This window comes from Gambusia affinis, linkage group LG16 (genome assembly GCF_019740435.1).
Source record: "Gambusia affinis linkage group LG16, SWU_Gaff_1.0, whole genome shotgun sequence".
NCBI lineage: Eukaryota > Metazoa > Chordata > Actinopteri > Cyprinodontiformes > Poeciliidae > Gambusia > Gambusia affinis.
In genome coordinates, this window is record NC_057883.1 from 20,410,188 (window position 1) to 20,429,703 (window position 19,516).

The following is a 19,516-nucleotide window of genomic DNA, read 5'->3' on the forward strand; positions in this document are numbered from 1 at the left end:
CTTTACCACAATAGTACCATAAAATACTGTGATAGAACTAGGTAAATATCGCCCATCACTAATGGATTCTGTCAGTAAATAGTCATAATGTTAGGCCTAATTTAGGTCCAATAATCCAATATTTATGATTTCTCGTTCACCTGAGCTCAAACTCAGCGAAAAGGCCGTCGAAATGTCGTAAAGCGTCCTTCATGCGGTCTGTGTAGTAGTTGAGGTCTCGCAGGGCCTGGTCTCTGGTGATGCTGCGCACCTCCTCCAGGCTGCGCGTCAGGTCTTTCGCCAGGGGTCTCATGGCGATGCTCTCTATCTCCCTGTTCATGATGATGGAGCCTGCAGCCAAACACTGGACAGGAACCAGTTTACAGCCATGGTGAATTTCAGCTCCACCACTGGATTTCTGCAGGTTGTTTTCATCCCGACTGAAGCAAGAGGGAATTGCCTACCTCAGCACCGAACCACAGCTGTCCCGCCAAGTTGTCATGGCGAATCTCCTCGGGGAATTTGACGCAGAAGTCTCTGTTGGCGCGGTCGTTGGGGATACATTCATCCATGATCTGGCTGATGATGTTCAGCACGTTGTCCTGCAGAAAAGCGAAGAAGCACATTCTGTTTAGTTGTAGTAGTTGAGGCTTAGTTTGATTAAAACTTGGTCTGTTAGATAAATTAAATTAAAATAAGCTCAATTAATTTCCATTTGCATTATTTATCATTTTTCTCTTGTCTCTCTATCAAAAACTAGATAACAAAAGTCTTTTGTCTGGTGTGTTGGTCTCGACTAAGCCTTTTTTGAAAGACAATTTTTTTACAAATGCTTCATAACTCATTTGTCATTTTGTTTATTTATTTTTCGATATTTAAAATGTCTTCCAGTTCCAGTGTTAATGGTCGAGTTAAAGTGTTTTGATATTTGAGAATGTCTTCTTAAATTATTATGCCATTACCATTACATTACCTGAAAACAGTCTCAAAACAACATTATTGTTTATCGCGATAAATTCTGGAACAATTTATCGTTCATTAGTTGCAACACCTTGTTGCAACTAATGATTACTTTATTGATTGATCTGATAGAAAAATACAATTTATTTAAATTGTTTTATTTAAACTACTTTAGTCTTTTTATACAATGTTAGAAATACATTAAAAGATACAAATATACAAATAATTTAATTACTTTTCTTTCATAAACTACAAAACAAACATTTTATGACCTGTAACCGGATAATATATCGTTCCTTTTGTGAATTTGAACCAGGTGAAGTTAAAACTGCCACTTTAGGAGTTTTGGCTAAAACCTATTTCCAGACAAATGTGTATTTATCATATTGATTTTTGTACAGCTTTGGTTTAATTACTGCTCTGAATTTGTTGGGGTTTTTTCAGAAAATTGCCTTTTTTGAATTAACGATCAATAAAATAGTTTGTTTAACTTTCTCTATACTTTCAAATTTTCCAAATGTTCTTAGGCAGTTCTAACCCCCAACTTTAAACTCCTGAGAGATCCATGAAGTTTTAAAATTAAACTTTCCAACGGCTTAGATAATATTATGAATCTTCAATCTCTAATTCAGAATATGTTTTTTAATCTTTCTTATTTATTTTGCTATGTAAGTAAGACATTATAAAATAAATACCTTTACTGATTACTTGTAATTAATTTGACTGAAGGTAAATAAATATTTATCTGCAATTTATGCAGAACCTCATTGGCTTTTTAAATGAGTGTTGATAATCATTGATCAGGGAAAAAGAATTATAATATTTTCAATGATTTATTTGATGCATTTTATAGCTTAAGCCAGCTTCATACAGTTCTTTGCATTATAATTCAGCTGTTTATAAGAATCAATGTTCTCCATTTGCTCTGTAGTTGAAACCAGAAAAAATACGGAATAAAAATCTCCTTTCTGAACTTAATATTTGTAATATTTCACCAACTGCAACTTGGCTGGAATGCATGAACGGCTGATTTAATCTGGCTGCTCACTAATCAAATAAAACATTAGACTGACTGATGCTGCACAAGGCGACAGCTCAGCAGAGTGAAGGAAACCGAACAGTCGGGGATCAGGTGATGACCTTATTAAGCGTTTTCCCCCTGAGCCCTGCTGCTGCTGCTGGTAGGAGGCACAACAAGCCACGAGGAAAACCTCCCTCACAGCACAAGCAGTTCAATAGTTCACCATGATTCAAATCTTTAAACTCCTCCACATGACGCTGAAATTCTGGTTTTGGCCCGATCTTTGTCTAAACATAGAATAAAATCTGTGACTATGAAATCATTAGCTATAAAAAGCTTTCTTCTTCCACAGCTACTGACGCAGAGTCCGAGGTGAGAGTCGACCGACGCTCCCAGACGGATCCAACTTATCTCATCAGTGGAAGTGCTTCATACAGGAATTCAGCCAATCAGCTTTCAGTAAATCACTCATATCACCCAGCCTGCATCCAGGGATGAATAAGAAACACACCGACTGTTCTCATCGCTGGAACCAAACTCTCAGCAGGTGATTATGTGAATGAAAAAATGGCTCAGAATAAAACAAACTGGTGGTCAATTTATCTCCACGCCAGCTTTGCTCCACTTAAAGCCTATTTTTATGCCTCGCTCTGGAAGCCAGAGGAAGATTGGACTCCATTGGTGGTTTGCACTGACCTGGCAGGACCGGAACTGGTTGACCAGCAGCGTGCATCTCTGAGGGTCCTTCCTGCCGTCCAGGCTGTCCAGCTCAGTGGCCACCTGGTTGAGCTCTTCGTCGGCGTAGTAGAACTGGGCCAGAAGCTGCGGGTCCGTCCTCTGTTCAGAGGGAAACACAGGCAGAACAACCGTTTACAACACAACCCCACAAAATTCTGGTTTTAAACTCATGAATCAGACAAATCCTTTCCTGTTTAAAGGTGACCCATTATGCTTTTTCTTCATTTAACAGGTTAGAACTGCTATGTGGAGTCGACAAAACGTGTTCATCACATGTTTTGCACAAAATAATTGTTAGATGCTGAGATTTCAGTTGGCTCAGTTCTACCTCTTTTGAGCTCATTTGAGAATGATCTGTTTTAGGGCCTCTTGTCACTTTAAATCCAAATAATTTTCTGATGGCCGCGCCACCAAGTCAATGTTTACACTCGCACATCTTTGAAAAGCAGAAGCAGAGCCTCCTGCACAACCAACAAGAATCCAGCAAGTGATTTCTGGATGGTAAGTCAACAACAAAACACTAGATTTTTCTAGCAGCCATTGTACAGCGCATAAAATAGTAAATCTGCAGGAGCTCTGCTGAGGTTGCTAGGTAACGGGACTGGGCTCGGCTGTAGTTGCTGGGTAACAGAATGTGACGTAACATTCAGAAGGTTTTTGAAACCCCTTGTTTTCAAGACACCAAAAAACAGCTAAGTGGGTTTTTTTTACCATTTAGAGTGATTTTAGAAGCAGTTGAGACCCAAATGGAAGCATAAAAACTTTCAAAATGCAAATTTTGCATAATAGGTGTCATCTAATAAATTTAAGACTTGTAGAGGACGCGCCGACACACTAAAAATGACAACATCGGAGTGTTGACTGTAGCTCACCGCTGGGCCACGTTACCACATTCACGCCCAAGTAGTGAGGAAGACACTGGTTCAAGTTGGATGTACCTCCATTAACTGGCTAGAATGAGATTGTGCTGTGAAGAAGGAGCTAAACAATGGTAACATCGTGTAGATCAGAATTACGTTTACCGTTTGAACTTTTTAATGTGGCATCTGAATATCTTAACAACTCTGAAAACAATGAACACTTCAACACCAGATACATGGAGAAAATGGAGCTCCTAACTTCTGTTTCATAAATAAAATTAAATAAAAAGAACTGGTAAAGAAAAGTTGGACAAGCAGTCAGCCTTTAAACATGCAGGTACTGCAGTTTAATATAAGGAGTGGCTGATCTGTGGAGACCTACATATAATCAGGGAAGTGGGCCAGAGTATAGGCCATTTTCCATAACAACGAGCTGCTGGGGAACTCTGCTGATTTATGAGCAAGAGACCCTTTCCCAACAAGTATGCAAGAGGATTTAGGAAGACAAATTATATTAATCCTAACAAAAGGAGTTAATTAGAGTTAATACAATATGAACACCTCCCAGAAGAGTTTGGATGTCTAGTCCTAAGAGAGGATTGTGTCTTTTTCTCACACTGAATGACAATGTGGAGAAAAAGAAAGACAAAAAAAACTGAACCAAAGATTAGGGGGTAACAATTATTATTACTAAAAAAGCCAGTTACAACAATTTATTGATTACGAGTCAATATAAAACTGATTGGGCAAACGAGTCATTGATGAGCGGCCATTTTCTTAAAAACTTGAATTTTCTCTTGTAAAATGACGACTGACCCAACTTTGGGACCCGAATTTATTCTAAATCACACGTTGGGGTTTTACGGGATTTTCTTCTGGAATCGGGATGTTCGTGAGTGGACTCGGTTCGTGTGTGGTGTGTTGCTCCTGCCGTGTGGCTGGACTCGTGAACCGATCGAACCTGTTGGACTTTTATCGGCTCGTTTGTGCTCACAGAGGTTTGGGAATCGGCCGATAATCCTTAAATCGTGCCGTGTGAACCAGACCTAAAACTCCTCACGCTCTCTGACTCTGGTCGCTATGGTAACGTTTAAACATCCCTTCAAAATAAGATGCAGATGCGCAACAAAAATGAACATTTTACTTTTGTGAAATTTTTTTCTCGTAATAACGGAAAAGTATTGGGAGCCCCGAGCTTGTTTCTCTGCAACGAGACGGTCCCTTCTGGGAGACAATGACACCCGAAGTGTTGCTTATACACAGGGTGCTTGGTCTCTACGTGGCGAAGAAGTTTGAAGCTTCATTCGCTCGTTAACGAGCCGGTCGCCGCATATTATTTAGAGCGGGCTTGGAATGTGGGAATCACCGGTACGTGATAAATTCCTTCTCTTCCTTCTCCCCTTCGCAAAGAAACTTTCCAAAGACATCCGATCTGTTTCTTACTCGTTTTGCTGCTTGTGGGCTCAATGTTGGCGATCAAGAGGTAACCGAGAGAATCCGGTTAAAGGATTTTCAAAATAAAAGATCCTTCAGATTCAAATAATACATAAAACGGAAATATTTAATTATTTCTTGTGTGGCCCGGTACCAATTGGTCCGCGGACCGCCAGGGGCTTGGGGACCACTGTTGTAAAAGACAACATCAAAATACTAATTTCATTTAGATTGAAATTAGTTTGAACTAATTTCAATCTTATAAAACCATTAGTTGATCCAACCCCCTCTACTAAAAACTGATTTGAGAATTACAGGACAACAAAAATACCTCAAGGAGACCTTGAAAGAGTCTGATATCTCTTAAAAATGGGACAAAGATGCCAAAAGGCAAACCACAGAGTCATAGTAATGACCTGGGACCTTTACAGGACAGTCTGACTGTGCTGCACCACTAAACTCACTCTCAATCATTACTCTTTCGGGCGGTTTTCCTCAAGCATGCTGGTGTTTTCCTGAAACCTCTTTGAAGTGACGCTTGCTTTTATTTTTTTCCTATTTAATTGATTGCATTGAATTGGAACCCAGCTCAGCAAATGTTGGGAGTTGTAAAAGTGAATCAGTAGCTACATAAAAATTTTAGAGGTTGTTGCCAACTCATGCTTTGATGACAGTCTCAGGTCCTCTTGCATCCACATATGTATTCAATCAGTAAATTTCAAAAGTTCATCAGAGTTTTGTAGAACCATAGAGTTTTGCTGTAATTAAATTAGGCATTCACTCAATGGAAATAATGTGGACGCAAACAGACTGGTGAATGTATGAACCACTGGTGGAAACCATCTTGAACATTTACAATAAATCCCTTGTGTTTTTGTGATTGAATGAATGCGAATGGCTAATGGGAGAAACCAAACTAACCACATCTGGCGGTCTTTACATTTACATCTAAACCCAACCTCTGAGCATCATTAAGCTCAGTGGCAGAGGCTGATTTGACTGGACATCTCTACAACAATGAGTGAGTGTGTGGTTCAGAATAAAAGCCTCGATGACTAAACAGGAAACAGGAGTGGGAGACAGTGAAGAACCCTCCTTCCAGCCCAGAAACAGCCCACAGACTGATGGCATGTTGGAAGCATAAAGGCGGTCACTGAATGAGGAAGAGGACTCGGAGACAGTTGTTATCCTGTCGTCTCCTCCTGCTGTACTCCTCGCGCAAGAGGAAACATTCCTGCAGCATTGAATCATGGTGGGGGAGTCAAAGACGGGCAATGTTCTTGGAGAAAGATCTGGTTAAAAGCTGCATGCTTAATCTACGTTGGATGTTTGTCCATTGTGGATTTGAAAGGAAATATGTTTTTCACACCCACGTCTACGGCCCATGTGATCAACCTGCAGCCTGTTGCACCAGCTGTTCAAACTTGGCCTAGTTTAAGCTGTAGCGAAGAAGAAACAGACAAACGGTGAGGTGGAGCTCCCTCATCGCTACAGGAGTATCTGCACCAAATAAATGATAAAAAGGCCTTTTAAATCCACGGCCCACCTCGACATCAAGCTGATAATAAAAGACAGACTTGTATAAATGAACAGCATTAAAAAGAAAGTTGTCTTAGTCTAAACTGTCTGGGCTCCATAAACAGCTTTATTTGCAGTCCATTTCGATTAGTTTTGACAGAGAGAGTAGTAAATGCAAAACAGAAACCGCTTAGTAACTTTGCTGCATTTCCAGGCCAGAGGGGACAAATCTCTGAAAGTGACTTATTGTGCTTCCTTGAACAGGTTAGGAGAGGTTTGAGCTAAGCAAAACATGTTCATTGCATTTTTTCCCCACAAAACGATTCTTGGATAGTAAAAATTGAGTCTACCGATTTTGAGCTTCTTTCAGAATGAGCTGTTTTAAGGTGTCTTGTCACTTTAAAGCCAAATAAGCTCTTCCTGGCCACAACTCAATATTTACATTCACCGAACATTTTCGCAAAGCATTAGTAGAGTCTCCTACACAACCAACAAGAATGTGGCAAGCGGTAAGGCAGCAACAACCAATGTAAGCCGGTAAAACTAGCTAACCAAACATGCTGGGAGTAACGCCTGGGTTGCTAAGCAACAAGGCTGAGCTTGGCTGGGGTTGCTAGGTAACGACACTATGCCTTTCGAATGTGATTTGACATTTAAGGTTTTTGAAACGGTTCATTTTCCAGGCACCAGTATATAAAATCAACTTTTGTGAACTTTGCATCATTTTATAATGTCATTCCTCCATCAAAAATATATCTGGGGTGTTGCCTTGATTCTTTTATACATGCTTGAGAAATCCTTTAATCTCCATGGCAACCATTTAGCTGTGCCAAACCCCTGGGTGGCTCTAGCCCCGCCTTCGGGATGCAGCTCCTCCTCAGAGCTGCAATTTCCAAGCTTCCAAACATCCACCTCTCTCATTGGTTCCTTCAGACTAGCCAGCAGCAATTAGCAAATATTTGGTGCTGAGCTCATTATAGGCGCTACTTCTCAGTGCAACACAAGTATAAACGTTGCTAAAGGGTTAATAGAGGTGCTATCTTGTGATGACTTCCTGAAGACAAAGTGTTGGAAAGAGCAAAACTTCTTAAAGAGACAGAGGCCCAATTTCAAGATGTTAAATTACAAAATAAAATTTATTTTCAGTCATATATATATATATATATATAGCATTCTTACAACAACTGAAGTTAACATGGTTATTTGATTGTGGTGTAAAATGGGACATTTTGACTGGAAGATACATAATACTCATCTAAAAACGGCTGGGTGTTTTTTTTTTTTTTTTACCAGAGACCAAAATGGAAGTATAAAAATGTACACACAATACAAATTTTGCATAAGATTCCCTTCAAAAGTAGTAACAGCATAGTCCCAACTCAGATGTTCAGTTTCATGGCCTTCCCCCACTGATTATAGTCGCATTATTCCATGGACGTGGCCAGTTCTCCAAGTTTAATAACAATTTGAAGGCAAAGCTGCTGACATTTTACAAATGGTTTCAGGAAGAGATGCTTCAAAAAGAAATAGTTATGACTTCCAAAAGATTCCCTCTGATGATTGTATAAAAGTTTCCTGAATCCTGAACCGTCAAGGTGCGTCATCATCCCCACCAATGACAGCTTCACCTCACATAAGAGGCGAAATGATTCAGCAGATTCGGCTCGTGTCTGTTGTGGCGTACCAGTCGTCCAGGGTGACCTCTCTCTGAATCTCCCTCCTCTGCGGTCACAAACCCTTCATTTCAGAAAGCTAAGAGCCCACAAGTTCACCCAAAGTGGCAATTACAGTTGAGCCCCCTCAATAACAGAAACTCACAATGACTCAGTGAAACATTTTGTGCCTTTTTTTGTTTCAAATCAAGAGAGCAGGAGCCTCTCTCTACTGTACGATGGAGGTTTTCATCATATCGACCAGCTCTTCACCCGCGCCACTGATTCGGGGCTTCATTTCCATTCAGACTGCACAGACGATGACGGCTGTCAGGCTAATGCTTCCTGAGCGTCCGCTGCAGCTCCGCATGCATACTGAGCCCACTTAAGGGACTTATGAGAAACCTTGGCTTTGCCCTCCATTCTCTATTCCAGGCTCAATTTGCTGCTTTCTGGCTTCCTTCCAGATATCAGTCAAATATTGTGTAGGGAAACCAGTTATCTCTGGCAGTCCGGCTAAAAACAAAATGCCGGGTTCAGCTGGTTCGAGTTTTTTTTTGTTATTTAAAGCAGAAGACACAATTTCCTTCATCATTTATATTCAGTTTGTGAGAAAAACTCTGAGAATGCAGGCGTTAGCTGAAGCAGTTGTGTTGAGTCACTCCTTTCAAGTTCAGCCTCCATCAGGGCTTTACCTCCTACTGCAGAGCTATTGTTGGTGATTCTTCAACCAGAAACTGTACAAAAACCTTTCAATGTAGATATCTTAAATCCATTATTTGAATGTGCTCATATGGAAGGTTGCGACCTCTTTGACCATTAATGCAACCATTAAATTTGTTTTCCGTTTTCCAGATAAGATACAGTTAGTCTTCTAACTATTTTTTCCTGGCTGAGAGCCTGTGTTTACTCAATGCTCTTTCTTGGATGAAGTCAGGAAACTAAACTATCTGTGTTTTACACCCCTAACTCAGTTAGATTGGGGTACACAGTTGCAACATTTGTTACATTTTCAGATGGTGCGTTTCGCTTTCAAACTGCACTGTGTCAAACAATCCAAACCATTTGAAAAACTTGTTCCCCTCTTTGCCTGTGGTGGCGCTAAACCAAGAACCACTGAAGGCAACGACCTGAAAACCACCAAAGAAAACAATGAGGGCAACTTCCTTTTTCACAAAATGTAGTTTAAGAAATGTCCTTCTTCTCAAACTACGGTAGAGAACTCTGGTTCACCTACAAATCTAGTTCTTAGTTTGATTAAAACAAATTCTGGTGTCGTTTAAATGCATATGAACACTAAGCGGACTGGAGACCGCTCCAAAAGCAGGAAACGTACTACAGTGCACAGCATTGTGAGTAAATATAACCAAAACAAAAGCATGAGTCTGGCGTTAGCCGGAGAAATCCCTCGTAGTCTTTTACAGAAAAAGCTAAAATCTGATACGTCTCAATTTCTGTTTACATTTCATGAAGAGTGAAGTTGCACTCAGTGTATTCTTCTGGGGTTTTTGTGTCGTTTTCTTTGTTGGTTTTTGATGCTGCGCCACCACAGGTGAGGAGGGGAACAGGTTTTTCAAATGGTTTGGTTTGTTTGAAGAGAACCGCACCAGCTGAAAATTTAACAGATGTTGCAATTTCAATCCCCAGTTGAATCCAAATCTAGACCATCAGCTGTGAAAACACTCTAATCTTGGACCTGGACTGTTTGTCTGGAAAGTATCGTTAGAGGAGATTTGTTATAAACTTGCATTTTTTTAAATACACTGAATTAATCTGGAAATGAAAGCAGAGACTGGAGACTCGATTTAATTCATTGACTTAATATTGTGAGCACGCTCTACCCATCTGGACTGGGCATAATCTGTGCGCTCGCCGTCTCATTTCTGACAGCTGACCTAATCTGCTGTTTGGACCACAGCAACGACCCAAGCATGTGCCCGTCTCATCGTACGGCAGACAGGGGTAAAATAAGGGCCCGCAGAGGATTTAGATGGACAGAAGTCCGGGACCTCCTGGCGGTTGTGGGACAACCCCACTTTCCAACAACAACAAGGACGTTCTTATGCAAGACATAATCTGGTTATACAATCCAGAATTGATGCTGGCAGCGCAGGGAAACCACAATTTTAATCTAAAAAAAACCCCCCAAAAAATCTAACGGCTTGCCACCTTTTATATAATCACTCAATGCATGAACAAAAAGATGATAAAGTGTGACTAAACTGAAGGAAGTGATTGAATTAAAACCCAGTTAAGGATCTGAATGATTCATAATGGAGCTATTTCTGTCCACAGCGTCCACCGTCATGAAAAGTGACAGAGTGGGCAACGTCCAGGCTGTCCAAACTCAGACACACTGACAGTCACGTTGAGCACTGAAATGTGTGTGTGACTGCTTTCCGTACAGGAGGGCTGCAGACAAATTGGTGTGTTTGGTCCGTAATACGTCAGAAGGATCCACACTTTTTCAAAACAAGTTGTCCAAAAGATAAAGTGTCTTTTGAGTTTATTTACTTACTTACAGTCTAATATGTATTTTTTTATTGCAAAACAAAAAATACCAACTTTCAATTTGTTATTTTGTTTTGTTTAAAGAAAGATTACATTTTATTTCCAATCTTCTGACAGGAGCCAAATTACATGTGTGTGTGCACAATGCATGACACTATTACATTGCTCATTGCAATAAAACAAAACCAGGGCTTTTTGGGAAGAGTTTAGTAAAATAACAGCAAAACTTATTTGAAAAAATAGCATTTTAAAGGGCCACATACTATTTATCTTGGGATTATATAACTTTTTGATAGATATGTGTCTCTTGCATGCCAAAAAGAATATTGCACTGTTTTAGAAAACAACATTCATTCTTTCTGGCCCAAAATAAGAGCAGAGACAGTTTTTATATCCTGGCTGCTTCTTAGACAAAGGACACCTTGGATTAATGCTTTATCATCATCAGAGACCCAACAGGGGAGGCTTGAAGCACCTCTGATCAAAGAACGCAGCAATTACTATCAGTGGAAACAAGCTGAAGAAGAAGAGAGCAAAGGTCAGGATATCGCACCTTAACTCAGGGTTTGTACAGTACTACAGGAAAATTCAAGCACTTTTCAAGGTGAGTTTTCACATTTTTCCAGTTTCAATTCACTATTATATGATATCTGTTACTGTTATTAATTTTTTTGTGGTAGTTTTATTCATTCTACAGCAGGGACAATGTAAACTGAAATAAAATCTTATGTTTTGAACAGTTTCAGACTGGTCTGAGAACAAAACACTGATTTAACAGAAAATAAAAAGCTCATAATTTCAATAAGTAAATCAAGTCATTACGAATAAGTATTCATTACATTAAAACATTCAAAAATAAATTGTGTTAAGGTAAATGACCTTCCTTCTCAAATTAAATGCTTAATATGGGGGCATTTTTCTGCCATCATTCGAGAGCACGCGTTCTCCCTACATCCAGTGGGGGGCGCAGGTCGCTACAATCGATAGTAGCCACACAAGCACACCCGCTAGAAGGAAACAAACTCACCCAGTAGAACACTTTCATTCTATTGGCTGAGAGGTTGCCAGGCGACGGTACTTTTCTGTTCCAAGCGCGAGCAGAAAATGATTCACAAGTGAGCAGAGAGGTTTGAGAACAGTGATGTGATCCGAGCAGAGACAAGTTTTGAGCGCAAGGAAAAAGGCTTGAGAAAGCACAGTGAGTATTTGAAAAAGAGCAGAAGTTTGGAGTTCAAGCATTACAAGTTTTGAGAACAAAAGACATGAAATCCTGCTTTCCAATTTGAAATGTGTGATCTCAAATTATGGCAAAAAATAGCTTAAGCATAAAGAGAGTCAAGACAATCTCTAAAAAAGAAGTTCTCTTGCATTCAGCAGATAGAAAAAATTTTTGGTAATTGTATCTGACATAAATTAACAAAAGTTTATTCTGATTTAACTTCAAAAGTGAGAGAAAGTGTATGAAAATATCTGGTTTCAATAATGTTTTCCGAATTTGGCTTTCAATCCGTTAGATTTCACTTATTATAAAACCTGTAGTTAGAATGTCAGGCTGCTGATACAAAAATCAAATTGAAATTTAAGCATTTTTAAGGTTTTCAAGTAGCTGTATGAATCCTGTTTATTCTTCTTCTAACTCATCTTGGTTTTCTTCAGTCCCCACCCTGGAACTCCTCGGACAGCAGAGGTCCAACCGTCCTGCGGTAAATTTAAAACGGGTTCTCAATCCCCCGACCCGCCTCAGTCTGTGCTGGGATCAGCTCTGTAAATCCCTGCAGCCGACACCAAATCAATTACCACACGGCCAGTGCGTAAGCAGAATGGGACGCTTCACAAAGAACTGCAGAAACTGTCCTAAATATGAAGCCACAACACTCACTCTCCCCCATCGTCTCCGGAAACCAGAACCAGCTGAGAAGGACTTACTCAAGTAAGTATTGTAATTATCCAACAACCAAGGCAAGAATTCATCACACTTCCTACAAAGTTAATCAGAGATGCACCTAGAAACTGTTTTCATATTAAATGATGTTTCAGGCTAAAAAGATTTTATCTAAAAATCATCAAATTATCAGTAACACTGATGCCATTTCTTTTCTCAATCATCTAAACAGCAGAATATACAGATCTGTAAAAAATAAAGTGCCCAATACACAGAACCCCATTGAAAACCTCTGGTTATTCCACCAAATATTAATTTCTGAACTCTTCCTGAGTTAAATCATCAGTATTGTTGTTTCTAAAAGAATATGAACTTGTTTTCTTTGCATTATTTGCAGTCTGAAAGCACTGCATCATTTTTGTTATATTGACCATTACTCAATTTCTGCAAATAAATACAAAATTTCTGCTTTGAATTTCCGAAACATGCTGTCACTAGTTCATAGATTAAAATAACAATGTTCATTTTGCTCAAACATATGCCTATAAAGAGTAACATCAGAGAAACTGGTCCTCTTAAATGGTCTCTTAAATTTTTTCAGAGTTGTATTTGAAAACAACACAATCAATTACGGCTGAAACGATTAATCATAATTAATCGTTTCAGTATTAATCAATATTAATTAATCGTGATTAATATGTCATTATTCCAAAAATTACAGAGGATTTAATTTGTGAAAAATCTGTATTTTTTTCACCAATATGCTCCTTTGGTTTCAGTCTACCAATCGTTTTGTTTTACAAGCATATTTTACAGCTCGTTTTTATTTGGACTTTGAATTTAGGTCAACTAAAAGAAGGGATGACTGAAGTAAAGGGAGGTGTTTCAAAATATCTTACTTAATTGGCATTTCTCTTAAGAAAGAAATAATTAATATACAAACCACAACACAAATTAATCAAAATCACAACATTTGTCCAACATAATCCCTTATGACAGGAAAAAGATTTTCATGTTTCCTTAACATGAATCTTAATTTCTTTTTTTGCCATTTTTTAATCTATTTTGTATTTCTCTAACAAATACAGTCTGCTTCTACTGCATGTTCAAAGTCAGCTTGGTAAAGGAACAATAAACCCTTTAGCATACATCTAGTAAAAATAAAGTTCAGTTTAGTGTTTCCTGAGAAAGCAAAGTATATAATATTAGCATTAGCAACTTAAAGCATCTGCATATTAGAATCATGCAACCATTAAAATGTTCTGCAGGTGCAATAAGGACTAAAAGGTAAATGGAAACATGATCTGTGGACCTAAAGGTCAACACCTGAAGGAAATATCCATCCTCAGAAACTGGAAAAAAAATTATTTCTGTGAAACTAGAACTGAACTTTTGGAAGTAGTGATCATTGTTATGCCTTGAGGACAAAAGGAAAAGCTTGGAATCATAAGAACATCCTAACTGTAAAGTACGGTGGTGGCAGCATCATGTTGTGCAGGAGAACTTTGCAAGAATTACAGTAAAGACGGCACAGATAATTATGATCCAAATTATAAAATATTTATTAAATTAATTGCATGCTTTAAAATTCAACAATACTGCAGATTTCAATATTGTAATAATAATATATAAAGCATAAAACCGTCTCCTTTCTATCCAGAACTGTTTGAAATTAAAGAAGCAAACTTGTTTAAAACAACTCAAGACACATTATTCCTAAACTATTTGGAATAAAATATTATAAATAAAGAAAACTTACTTAATGTAAATAAACAAAAACAGCAGATCAATAAATATGAAAGTGGAATGTGACTATAATTGTTATGTGATATTATCTTTCCATAAGTTACAACATTTAATTTACCTTTGAGGTCAATAAAGTAATTTGTAAAGGTTGCAGGTTCTGAATTCATGAAGCACTTCCTGTTTACAATGTGGTTACCATGGGAACCAGCACCTCTGGAACTCCGTTCCATCTGACGTTAAAAACTCAAAGACACCACCAACTTTTTCACACTCAGCCTGTTCAAACTCTGGTAATCTGCTTATAATAGTTTCAATAACACGTTTTTAGAATGTCTTTAATACTTTAATAGGAATAAATTGTGTGATAATAATAACAATAGTAGTAATAATAATAATAATAATAATAATAATATTACAAGTGGAAAGAGGAGGAAACGTAACTTCCTGCATGCTGCTCTCCCAACAGTCTGATCCGGGATTATGTAGCAGGGGGGGTTCAAAACAAAAAAAGCCTTTCACCACGGGACTTATCCAGGGTGGAACAGAGCCGCTCTGGAAATATCAATATCCCTGCTTCAGTCAACGGAGTGTGCTGATTCAGCACTTTTCTATCTCCAGGAGTACGTAGTTCAGAGATAAACTGCTTAATGTTGATTCGCAGGGACTAAACCACAGCCTTCAATAATAAAACATAGGGAAAATATGACAGGATGGGTGTAGATTGCTCAGCACTCCTCTCTCCCAACTTTTTGGTTTCTTCAGTCCCACAGATAGATGCATGATTCTGGTAAATCGGAGGGAGGAAGGCTGTCGTTTGGCAGAAAGGAGGGAGGCTGATGTAACCTCCCAGGAGTTATTACGCAGGTTAACACTGCTGACCGCTAAAGAAAACATGACTTAGCAGTAGAAACAAACTGACGCAGGTGTGTGGTCAAGAGCAGGTGGATAATATGTAATCAGAGCTATTTTTTATCTAATCCTGCATGACATAACTTCTGCAATGTTTATTTAATATCAGCTTGTTTGTCTAATTGATGTTCATGATCAGAGTAAATAACTTTCATAAATTCTGATTTAAACCTCTGCAGTGTCTGTATTAAAACTGTTATGCTGCTTCCAGCTCTTGGCATGCTCTGACTGTGGGTCGAAATTCCACACGGCCTAAAGTTAACAAAACGTTTAACAAGAATTTGCGCCCTGGAGAGATGTCCACACGTTCAGCCAAGCTTCCCTGCTGTAGTCGGAGTATTATTGAATTGTTTGCCTAACGAGACGACAAAGCCTGCAACACTTCTTCTGCTGTGTCAGGTGGGTTTCTGAGTCATGCTAATTCAACTAAAAAGTTCACATCTAAAAGGTGTTGACATATAGGTATGAAACAATTAATTGCAAGATAAATTAAAACAAACTCAATAATTTCCATTTGCATGATTTCTCTTTTCTCTCTTTTTACCAAAAACTGGAGGATAAAAGTATTCAGTCTGATACTTTGGTCTCAACTAGTAAATTTTTTCAAGGACAATTTTGTTTATAGACAATTTATTATCCATTTTATTTGTTATTTCTGTTGTTTTGTTTATTTATTTTGGATATTTAAAATGTTTTCCAGTTTCAGGGTTAAATGTTCATTTGAATTTAAAGTTTATCGATCTTTAAGTGTCTGTTCTTGTATTATTATGCCATTACCAATACTTGTAAACAACTTCAAAACAGCAATATCATTGTTTATCATGATAACTTATGTGGATAATTTATTGTCCAGCATAATTTATCATGACAGTCCTATTTATTAGGCTGAATGTCTTTTTTTAAGTTTTGAATGTACCATCAACTTTTAAAAATCCATCCCTTATTTTTGGATACTCGCTTATTGGTCTTAAAAACTTATTACAAGTGATTGAGAAATTAACAGTTCCAGATATATAAAATCCATCAAAAAATCTCCGCTGTCCTGCATCTTTTGGGTGCATCCCTGCTCCAATGCCTCAATTCAAAGGACTCAATCAGGAAGATTAGCAAAGGCCTGATCATGAACTGTTCCTTTAATTCAGGTGTGTTGCATCCAAAAGTTGCAGATAATATGCAGAATACAGGTACTAAGTTGGAAAAAAGTAATGAATGAGGAAAAAACAAATGAAAATTATAAATTTTGAGCTTTAACTAAACATTTTACTGAAAGCCAGCTTATTTATTGGATGACAATATCTTTAATCCTTTGAATTTTGCTGCAGATTTTGTCTTTATAGCCTGAAGACTTAATTAGTTACATAAAAAAGTAAGTTTAAATCAATACAAATATTTATACGATCCAATGTACTTCTGGTAGTAATTTCAGAGATATAGTTCACATAATTCAGTTGTTCTTAGGTTTCAGTTGATATTAATGTTTGATAATTACATGTCAATTAATGTCAAACTGATAAATTATTAAAAGAGAATCTAATTAAAGTGACAGTCAGCTGCTGAAAGCTGTGACTAAACCAGTTTGAGTTGTCAGGCTCCAACAATGAGACAAAAACATCTCGACAACAACAATAAAAGCAACAACACCAACAAAGGGACAGCAGCTTGTCAAACATCAGGATCACAGCTAATGTTAGCCGGTCTGCAGCAGAGTCCATTGGGATGAACCGCATCAGAACCGGGTCGGGGTAAGGCTGAGATGGCCTGACGGTCCGCATAAACTCACCTTGGGTTTATAGAGCCACTTTCTGAAGCGGTTCATGGCTCCTTCCTTTGTCACAGCCCCTCCTGAGCTCTACTCTGCCGCCCGCCCGGTCGGTCGGGAGCCTCACGGTGACGGCGGGCTGCTAACCCAGCTAGCTGCGGTGGATCCGCTGTCAGCCGGAGAACCAGACACGGTGTACGGTTGGTTCTCCGAGTCTACACCGTGGATGTGGACCGGAACAAAGCACATCTACAGGGAGTTATTCCCATTTTTTCTCTTTTCCGACGTTCAGTCTGCCTCCTTCCTCCGGACACTAACCGACTGACGGATCGGCTCCGCTCTGTTCAGTCCCCCCCGTTAACGTTACTTCATGACGGTCACGTTGACAACAGGCCCCGCCCACTTTCCCTGCGATGGTGCCTTCAGGGACCGCTTCGACCAATCAAAAGCCACCTGTGGCTCTACCTGTACAGTACCACCCAACAAACTTAAACCGAGTTACAGGTTCTACAGGTTTCTGTTTCGATCATTATTCTGCTATAAAAGCTGCGTCTTTTTGACAGAGGTGGGCAAAGAACCTAAAAATTATAGTCAAGTAAGAGTAGCACTACTTCAACATATTTTTACTGAAGTAAACGTAAAAAGTAGCCATCCAAGAAATTACTCAAGTAATGTAACTGATCAAATTATCAATTATTTAATATTTAAAAGTTACATAACTAGACGCACCGAAATATAAAGTTAAGTGGAAATGTTGGCATTTTATGGACAAAAATGACAATGGTAACAAAAAAATAAATAAATAAGGCAAAATATTATTTTTTCTCAAATCATTTTCTTAAAAAAACTAAACTTATGAACTTTAATAAAACACAGATCAGGTGTGTGTCTGTGTCTGGTGAATTTTTGGTTAAAACATGTTTGCTTTTCATTCAGTGGGTAGAAAATCCAGAAATTTTACTCAAGTAAGATTACTCAAGTAAAAATAAAAAGCAAAGTGTACTAAAAATACTCCTAATTTTTCTTTCAAAAAAATTTATTCAAGTAAATGTAATTGAGTAAATGTAAGTAATGACTACCCAACTCTACTTTTTGATAATAGATTGACCAACATTTGCTATGTCTTACACTCTAGATTAAACGTTTATTTGGTTTAATTTGGATCTTTCTATTGCATCTCAATGAGTGGTTCAGAAGATGGTCTTACACTGAAGTCTCATGAAATCTGACTACTTTGTGTTAAAGTAGACAAATTTTAAACAATTTTGCTTGTTAGTTTTCTATTCTAAAATACATCTCATTTCATAGTTCTCATGTGACGTCACACTTCTGGAAACTTCGTAGCCGACAGCCATCTTGGTAGGTATCTGTAAATAACTGTCATGACTGTTGCTTTGTAGTTGCTATGACAACAATAAATAAGCTACATTCTCTGTCTCATACAAGTCGATCCTGACAGCAGTGGTGATTGTGTTGATATATTTTTCTCTTGCACATTGGTCAAAACGTTAATATATTTCGTTTTGTTAGTCGCAAAGCCATAGTTCATCTATGCTTTGTGCTGTGTTTGCCTATCAAGGTGATGGTTCAGTAGCACAGGTCACTTCCGGTTCAGACTTGTGAGAACTATGTATATTCATCCCTTCTTTTTGTGTTTTTAAGTTTTAAAAGTTCTATAAACGATTGTCTATAGATAGTTTACATTGGGTTTGCACAGATTTGACATATCACAGACATTCTGTACATTTTCTTTATTGAACATTGTTTAAGTATTTTTAATTTGTGATTTTTTTAAAATAAAATCTGTATAAAACCTTAAGCTGTGGAGAAAAAATGTTTACACTATATTTATTACCCTACTAATTTATTATATTTATTTTCCTTTTTATATTATCTGTTTCTGTGGTTTTGAGTGACCCAGTTGGTGCCTAATATCTGTATAATAATAATAATAATAATAATAATAATAATAATAATAATAATAATAATAATAATAATAATAATAATAATAATAATAATAATTTTATTTACAATAACCACTAGGTTTATCAATGTGCTTTACAGTGGTTAGATTAAGATAAAACATATAAAACATAAAACATGAAAAGTTGACAGAAAATAAAGTTAAAACCATGTGTTGAATGTATACATCTTCAGTCTTGACTTGAAGAGGCCCACCAGGTCAGAGGTCAGTCTTATTTTAGCCGGGGGTTTATTCCAGAGTTAAGGAGCTGCCACAAAGAAGGCTCAATTTACCCATTGCTTATATATTTAGACCTGGGCTCTTCCAAACGGCCCTGTTTTGAGGACCTTAATGTCAGTAAATGCACACAGCCGAAAAATCAGATAAATAGAATGGGGCCAGACCATAAAAGCTATCAAAACTAACATAAAAAGTTTAAAACCCTAGCTAGCAGCCACTAACATCTGCAACAACTCTTTGAACAATCTTTGATAAAATGAGGTAATTTCCGTGTTGTAGAAATTCAATTTGAATTTCCAGAAGCACGTGAAGGAAGCATCCCGCTAGCACTGACGTCAGGTCAT

General features: G+C 38.0%; 1 protein-coding gene across 4 annotated transcripts in view; it reads right to left on the reverse strand.

The window, feature by feature from the left end:
* The window catches only part of zfyve28 (zinc finger, FYVE domain containing 28), a 36,006-nt gene extending 18,656 nt beyond the window's left edge, over positions 1-17,350 (reverse strand). For all 4 annotated transcript variants that reach the window (XM_044143648.1, XM_044143647.1, XM_044143645.1 and 1 more), the window contains exons 1-4: positions 16,991-17,350; positions 2,657-2,797; positions 444-581; positions 141-343 (exon numbers count right to left, since the gene is read on the reverse strand). In XM_044143648.1, coding sequence (XP_043999583.1) covers positions 141-343; positions 444-581; positions 2,657-2,797; positions 16,991-17,026 — 518 coding nt within the window. In that variant the 5' untranslated portion in view covers positions 17,027-17,350. The remainder of the gene's footprint in view (positions 1-140; positions 344-443; positions 582-2,656; positions 2,798-16,990) is intronic.
* Positions 17,351-19,516: the final 2,166 nt, after the last annotated feature.